General features: G+C 42.7%; 1 protein-coding gene across 1 annotated transcript in view; it reads right to left on the minus strand.

Moving 5' to 3' along the window:
- The window catches only part of Il18rap (interleukin 18 receptor accessory protein), a 30,099-nt gene that overhangs the window by 20,745 nt on the left and 740 nt on the right, over nucleotides 1-8,614 (minus strand). Inside the window, exons 2-5 of the mRNA XM_050134807.1 lie at nucleotides 8,458-8,581; nucleotides 2,793-2,956; nucleotides 2,027-2,342; nucleotides 1,756-1,939 (exon numbers count right to left, since the gene is read on the minus strand). Coding sequence (XP_049990764.1) covers nucleotides 1,756-1,939; nucleotides 2,027-2,342; nucleotides 2,793-2,862 — 570 coding nt within the window. The 5' untranslated portion in view covers nucleotides 2,863-2,956; nucleotides 8,458-8,581. The remainder of the gene's footprint in view (nucleotides 1-1,755; nucleotides 1,940-2,026; nucleotides 2,343-2,792; nucleotides 2,957-8,457; nucleotides 8,582-8,614) is intronic.

Genomic DNA, 8,614 nt, shown 5'->3' on the forward strand with positions numbered 1-8,614 from the left:
GAAGAAGGCTGACATGCCATTATAGCTTGATTGACCCACCCAGTAGGGTTATTGCAAAGCTGAAGGAACTGCAGGCAGCATCCATATTCTGTTCAGGAGAAGGAATGGGGCCCTCCTTGCTCAGCAGCCTTGCTGTGCAATCCATGTGCAGCCTCAATTGCACAGCATGTGGCTAGCTGTATTCAAAGCTGCCTGGGAAGGTGGGGGGATATTTACAGTGAAAACAACAGAACAGAACCGGCCAATAGATTGGCCTTAAGAACAGCTTCCAAAACTACAATCTAAATCATCATTTATCTTCACTATTAGAAGCGCTTCAGCCTGTGGGCCTGGCCAGTCTCAGCCTGCTCATCAACTTCCCATGGTAGGCAACTCATACAGTGCCTACATTCCAGTACCTACAAGAGCTAACCCAAATGGAAACAAGAAGGGTAAGTGGCAAACACATGTGCAGAGTTTCCATGGAACACGGGGCTGAGACTCAACCCCACACCATGTACACCAGCCCTACAGCAAACCACCCCGGCCCTGGTGAGGGTGATGTAAGACACCAATAGGGATTTTATTCATGCTCGGGTCCCCTTAACAGAAGGTCACACAGAACCACAGTGATCCTGGTGTTCAAGGCCATTTCTAAAGGAACTCTCTGACTGTCCTTCATTATGATTTTTCATTGTGTTCGAAAGTTACTAAGATCATCAAAACATACTAACTTAATCAATTCAAATGCCTTTCTCTTAAGGAATCAGATTTATTAAGGATATTTTCTATTCCCTGTATTTCCAGAAATCAAAAATAACAGGTGCTTTATCTTAATTCTGGATTTTCAATCATCAAATAATTAAGAACGTGCCAAGTACAGAGTGCTCAGCCAGGCCCCAGGGCTCTCCTAACACCTGCTCCAAGCAGGGAAGCGAAGCACTGGAGAGAGCAGAAGCCCTGCCTAGCACGGTCAACGCTCATCACACCAACCCTCGCTGTTTTAGCTAAGAAGTCACTGCACTGCGTAGTAGGAAGGAGAATGGCTCCATGGGCTCCTATGTCTGGATGCTTGACCCCCAGTTGCTGGAACTGTTTGGGAACCATTAGGCGGTGGGACCTTGTTGGAGGAGGTGTGTCACAGATAGGGCTCTGTTGGGTGAGCATCCGTGTGTGAGCAAGCACTAACAGCACAGTGAAAACGTGGAACGCGTTTGCTGTGTGTGCTTACTGGTTTCCTCCGTGCCGTCATAAACTACCACTTGTGCACTTTCTCTTAGCACTCCCTCACTCCCACAAACTTTGCACGAGCCACTTGTTGCACGAGCAGTGACTTGCTGGGCTTTCCTCGCCACGTTCCCCTTTAGAAACTACTCAGCTCCTCGGCTTCTTTTAAAACGTCTTCAAGACTTGATGGTAGGGAGCTCCCTTCCTCATCCTCACCAATGCCCATTACTCTTTATGACACATAAATGAATGACCAGACCAGAATTCCCAGATGCCTTTTATACCCTCCCACAAGTATGACGCCACCCACATGCTGGACTTGTCCCCTGCCATTGATCCAAAGGGTGACGCTATCGATCTGAATAGCAAACTGTACTCTTCGTAGGCTCAAAACACATTAGAATGTAGGTCTTTCACATACGCACAGACCAGTTTTTATGGAGCTCTGGGCCTCAAGCTGTCTAACTCGTGTTTCTGTAAAGAGCCTCATATAGAGACAAGTGCCACAAAACAGTGCTCTTACACCAGCTTTAGAAAATCCATTCATACCAGGTACCAGGTCATCTCTGGACTCTGGACATCACTTTGGCAGCTGAGACTGGGGCAGTAAATGGATCCAGTGCTACCAAGAAATAGGTAATGCACATGCTCAGCTGGGTTCCCACAGGATACATTTCTCTGAGGCTTAAGTTCTAAGAAGATCTTGACACAACAAGCCGTATCCTGGGGGCGCCTAGGAGATAGAGAAGGTCCTGTCAGTACTTGTTTAGGTAAAAGAGAATTGAGGGTATTTCTAGACTGGAATGCCTTTGAGACATACCTAAGTCTGGGTCTACAGATAAAAGAGCCAACATTGTTTATCTGTGGGGCCGATAGCCACAGCATGTCTCTCCTCTCGTGAGAAAAGTTTCTATGGATCTCCTCTAAAGGACCTCCACGCTGAGGCTGTTTGTACCACTGGACATCAGATAGGTTCTGATTACCACTGCAAGGTACGTAGGCGGGGCCTTGGGTTGGTGGCAGTTGGTTTATATGGGAGAACTGTGACTTCCGAAGCTCTGGCAAATCACAAAATAGGACAAACTCCTCTGCATCCTTCACGGGATATATCCACCGAAGTCTTTTGGTGACGCAAGCTAAAAATGACAGTAAACAAAACAACACAAAGAAACAGGTTAGAAGGCAAACTTCCCATTGATATTTACAAAGAGACTCAGTGTAACAAAGGACTAAGCTCTCTGTTCTAGCTTATGTACCACACCAATTTCATAGATGAAAATGGCTCGTGTTCTGATTCGCTCCCAACAGGCTAGTGTCTTAAGTACCTGTGGGTGACTGGAGGAACAATCATGCCCTCGTCCTCAGATGTCCCCCACTGAATGCCCCGTTGTGGTCACTGGGATCCCCCAGCTGTATGTGGCATCTGCTGAAAGCAGTCCTGACCAGAAATGTCTCCTCCTACTCCCTTTAACAGCGAGAAGATGTTGCGTACTCATAGTTCAGGCTGCTGATGTAACAGATTATCTGGGACTTTAGACTGTGACCACAAGACTCACAGGGTTAACAGGCAAAGCAAAATCCCCTACCTGAATGATCAAATCCCGTGGTCTGCTCTCCTGCAACAAAGCAAAGAAACAGCCAGCCCAGAGAGAGCATGATGTTCCTCTGTTCCTCTCATGGCTTCAGCGACTTCTCATTGCCAGCGTGGAGGGTGTGGAGACTCAGGGCTCTTTCTCGGGCATCCTCTTCACTTAGGAAATGGGAAATGGAGAAATCAAAATCTGTGACCAAGCCTCAAGTCACACGGGAAACCCTGAAAGGGCACATCCCACCCAAACAGCCTTGGGAAGCCCAGAACCTGCGTGGGTATTTTCAGGGGCATGAAACAGCTTCCTCATGTGTCACCTCGAGCTCACTCAAAGGATGAACACATCGCATGCATGGTCCCCTGAGGGCCTCACATGCGGGGTCCCCTGAGGACCTCACATGCAGGGTCTCCTGAGGACCTCACATTCAGGGTCCCCTGAGGACCTCACATGCAGGGAGGGTCCCCTGAGGGTCTCATATGCAGGGTCCCCTGAGGAACTCACATGGGCCCTAGAGTATCATCTAATACTATTTCTTTTTATGGAATTCTTCTCCTTTTTCCCCTTATATTGTTTCCATCTACAATGTATATTTCATTCAGTAATTTGGAAAAATAATGTTTTATTTTTCTTGAAAGATAGCCTAATTTATAAGCAAATGACAGGTTCTAGAGTTAGGAAAACTGGTGATTGGGCTCATTTCTGTAAAATCTGAGAGTATCTACATGGTACTAAACACTTTTTTAAAAAAACAATTAGATAAATAAGGGTAGAAACTTGTGCCTTGAAGATTGATGTATTGACCTTTTCAGATATAAAAGCAGAGAACATGTGTTCTTAAAGTTGAAAGTCAGACGTGGGCTGGGTACATAAGGTTTGTCTTCTCTGTAGAGAGGGTGACCATGAAAAACTTCAAATAACTTATAAGCAATGAGAACTATGGGGAGTATAAATTTGTTGCCTGTTTAATATTGAGCGGAATATGGAATGTTTAGTTATAGGGTGAAATTTTCTATTCTGACATTAGAAATGAACAAAATTTGAATGATAAACTATATTCAAGTGTCAAAAACTGCTGAGGAATTGGGATTATCTCTTTGGTGTGGGCACTAAGAGATGGGCAACCAGAGGTAGAGGGAAAAAGTCTCAAAATGAAAAGAAAGTAGCAACCTCAGGGATAAAATGATAGACGAGAACCTTCCATATGTGCCATGGTGAATGAGAAAAGTCAGGATAACAAATGTCAGCCCTTCCAATTCAAGCAGAAGAGCAGGTTGGAGCATCACAGGGAAGCACAGAGAGGATGGCAGGCCAGCTGGAGAGTGCAGAAATAGAAGGACAAATGAAAGGAGGGGTCCTATCCACCAGCATTAGTAGCTGCAGTTCCCCAGCAGGGAGGGAAGGTGACATCAGCCTCATTCCAAAGCTAGGCTGAAGACAGTTCTTCCAAAGACTCCAGTTTACTTGGGACTGTTGGTGAGACGGTGACCACTCCTGAGGAGGTTAGCTATAGAAAGGAGGTCAATGGCTTTATCCCACTAAGTACTGGAAAGCTGTAGCTGGATAGACAGACAGACAGACAGACAGACAGACAGATAGATAGATAAGATAGTAAGTTCTTAAAAGAGAATTTACTGTTAAAGGCTGAGTTACCCAAAGACCATGATCACAAGGAACAATCACAAGTCAGAAAGCCTGGAATCAACTTCCCACCTTCTCGGGATGGAAGATGCCTCTGCAAGGCAGGTGTAGAGAAAATGGGGATGCATACGGACTTGCAGAGAAGTGTAAGGGGTAGGAGGCTGGCCTCGGGCAGCAAAAAGGATGGGTAAAAGGGATCTCACTTTCTGTTCCTGGGAGCTGACCTTACCTCCTCAATGTCAGCTGTGTAGCCTGATAGTACCACGCTTGAAGTCAGGGATTGGAGTCAGTTATCTGCTAGGAGGTTCATTGTGGGCAGCTCTCTGAGATTCCAGAAAGGAAAATGACTTCCAAATTCTCATCTCTTCCGCTAGGCATGAAATGCTGAGTGACTTTGGAAAGCACAGAGTCAGCTCTCATGTGCAGAGTTCGATGTTTGTTCATTTCTCTTACTTTCAATGCACTTGGGGGTGTGCAGGAAACCGCAAAGGGACTGTAGATTATGTCATCCCAGACTCCTGCTACCCCAAACAGACAAAGTCCCAAAGGGAAGGCAACTCTGGTGGGTGCTGGACACTTGAATAGTTCAAATTCAGCACTTGCTTAAATGGCAGGAAACATAGGAGCCCCCGCATCTATCAGAGCCTCCGTTTTCTTCCCGATAGACTTTAATTTTAGGAGTTGCCAGACATGATCCAGTTTTTCTTTTTATTAAACTTATCATAGTATTTTAATTCTATATCTTAAAGAGTTTTAATGCTTTTATTTCTACCTCCTTATAATTACCTAAAACTATTCATACACTATTCCTTTACTGGGTGTTCAGTTTCATTTTTATCCATTTGCACATTCCTCTCCCTTTTCATAAAGTTCTCAGATCCTTTTCTTTAATTTCTCAAAACTTCTTTTCCACTCTTTACTGATGTCTTACCTGACTTCTTTCATTAGCTGTTTTTATTTTCATATAAAATAATGGTTAGCTTCATGCTGTATTCTATGTGAACAACATGTCATTTTGTGTTTTATGGTAATTACTGGTGTAGTAATGTGTTTGCATTGATTTTATGTGTATGTCTGCATTTGGCTTTGCCTTGAGGTTTGTTTGCTCCTCTCTGAACAGTCCTGGGGAGGCTTCCCCTCAGAGACTCTCAAAATAAGAAGAGAGATCTATACCAAACACGAGCAAATTACAACAGAGAAACTCAATAAACATGACTAGGTAAGGTAAAATTACATATTCCAAGTAATAATAATACCTCAATGACTAAACCTAAAGACAATGGAATGATTGACATGGTGGGCAAATAATTCAAAAGCCAACGTGTAAAAATAATAAGCTACTTCAATGAGGAAACAACCAAATACGAAGATGAAGTAAGGAAATAAATTCAGGATACAGACGAGAAAGTGAAACAATGAAAAAAAGAGAAAATGGAGATGGATAAGAAAGAAAATAAAGATTTGGGGAGAAAATAAAGAAATTAAAAACTCAGTAAAATTTTGATAATGGAAACCATAACCAGTAGATGACATGAAGCAGAATATCGGAAATGTAGGATAAGGAAACATGACACTCGGGCACTGGTGGACTAGAAACAGACAATGTAAAACACTAGATACAAAACTAATCATTAAAATCAGAACAATACAGTTGCCAAGTACTGCAAAGAAATGGCCATGGAAGTCCATTGAGAACCCCAGACAGATCAAAGAATGATGTCTCCACAACACACTGGAGTCAATGTCCAAGTTCAAAATAAAGAAACAATATTAAAAGCAGCAAAAGAAAAATACCAACGTGTTACTAAGGCTAATCTATCCAAAAAATATTGCAGCTCGAGACAACCTCTGTGATGTGATAAACATGTGGTGATGTACCACAAGCAGCGGAAGGAAGGTGAATGGCAACAGAAGGAACCGCTTTCAGTACATTTACCTTAAGTCAGGAAGAAATAAAATAGCCAAGACCAGCACAATCAAAAGTAATTCATACCTACGAGACCACCACTGTAGAAGACACTTAGAGGAATCCTATACATGTAGAGGGAACAGAGGGTCTTTTTTTTTTTTTTTTTTTTTTTGGTTTTTCGAGACAGGGTTTCTCTGTAGCTTTGGTGCCTGTCCCGGAACTAGCTCTTGTAGACCAGATTGGCCTCGAACTCCCAGAGATCCACCTGCCTCTGCCTCCCGAGTGCTGGGATTAAAGGCGTGTGCCACCACTGCCCGGCTAGAGGGTCTTAATAATAAAAACAGAGAAAAGAATAAATTTCACGAGAAGAACAAATAGACAACGGAAAATTAGGAACAGCTCAGTGGATGACTCGGCAGTTAAGAGCACAGGCTTCTCTTAATTCTCAGCATCCTCATGGAAGCTCACAACTGTCTTTAATTCCAGCTCCAGGGGATCTGGCACCCTTACACAGATGTACTGCAGACAAAACACCAACTCACATAAAATAAAAATAAATAAGTCTAAAAGAATGACTCAAGTCATTTCCAACTCAGTATACCAACTAATGTCTAACATAAAAAGAAGAGAAAAACAGTGAAATCAACAGGAAAACAATCAACATAAGTGTAAGAGTCAGGCTGGGCAGTAGTGGTGCACACCTGCCTTTAATTCCAACACTCAGGAGGCAGAGGCAGGCGGATCTCTGTGAGTTCGCAGCCAGCCTGGTCTACAAGAGCTAGTTCCAGGACAGGCTCCAAAGCTACAGAAGAAACCCTGTCTCGAACATCTTCACCTCAAAAAAGCATAAGAGTCAACAAATCCTTTTCAATAACAACCCTAAATGCAAATGGTTTTAATTTGCTGATAATGTCACTCAAACTGGCTGAATAGATTAAAAAGAAAGAGCCAATTATTTGTTGTCTCCAACAAAACATTCCTGCATTAGTTATTAAATTTTATTGGTGTGATAAAAAAAATCATGGCCAATGCAATAAATAGAAGAGCTTGTTGAGCTTATGGTCCCAGAGGGTTAGAGTCCATGACGGCAAAAGCAGGAAACTGGGAGCACACATCTTGAACTATAAGCCAAAGCAGAGAATGTGAGCTGGGAATGGCACAAATCTTTCAACTCTCAATGACATACTTCCTCCAACAAGACCACGTCTCCTAAACCTACCCAAGCAACACCATCAACTGGGGACCAAATATTCAAAGGCTGAGCCTATAGGGATGCCTCATTCAAACCACCTTATTGGCAAAAAAGTACATACAGACTGAAGGAGGAGCATTAAAATCAACATATCAGGCAAATGGAGAGCAAAAATGGCAATAGCCTTCTCTAACAAAGTAGACTTCATGCCATAATGAGAAAATATAAAGCAAGTGAACTCACATTAATAAAAGAAAGTGGTCAGTCATGAAAATAGGATTATTGTAGATGTGCTGAATATTGGAGTACAAAATTGAATTTTAGAAACATTACTGGACATACAGAAATAGACTCAACTATAAGAACAGAGAATGATTTGAACATCCCATTTTCATCAATACTAGATCATCCAAACAAAACAGCAAGAAACAAACCTTGGCATTAACCTACACCATAGATCAAAGGGGCTTAATGAATAGCTATGGAATATTCTACCTAAAAGCTTCAGAATATATTCTGAACAGTAAGAGTAGCTACTGCCATTGCTGTTGGCCATATAACAACCCAAGGATAAACCAACTGACATGGAACAACACCTATAAGCTCTTATCTCCCAATGTCTGCTTTTATAAAGACCACCTAATATCTACTTTATTGGCCATCACCCAAACACTTCAGGGATTCAGAAGAAGTCATTCAAGTGCAAAACAGCTCACTCATTGAGCATTGGCCAACTTGATCCAAATATGGCTGCAGATTCTGTTCCTGAGAGTAAAATGATTGACAGGTGACAATAAATGTATCACTTACTTCCATTTTCCATTCTGGAAAACACACATGTTGCATTTCTCATTTCTCAATGGATAACCAAAGGTCTCGTCGCTCACAGCAATGGTGTCCATTATTAAATAAGAACCACATACCTGTTCAGTTGTAGAAGAGAGAGTCATATCCAGACGGAGAGGGTTGCCAAGCTTCTCATTCTGCCATCACTACATGCTATCCTCCATGGAAGCAGGCAAGAGGCCAGTGAGATGGTCTGAAAATCTGCAAGGTCACTTTCCTAAATATTTCAAATAT

The sequence above is a fragment of the Alexandromys fortis genome, unplaced genomic scaffold, assembly GCF_014885135.2.
Source record: "Alexandromys fortis isolate MF-2015 unplaced genomic scaffold, M_Fortis_MF-2015_v1.1 scaffold_20, whole genome shotgun sequence".
Lineage (NCBI taxonomy): Eukaryota > Metazoa > Chordata > Mammalia > Rodentia > Cricetidae > Alexandromys > Alexandromys fortis.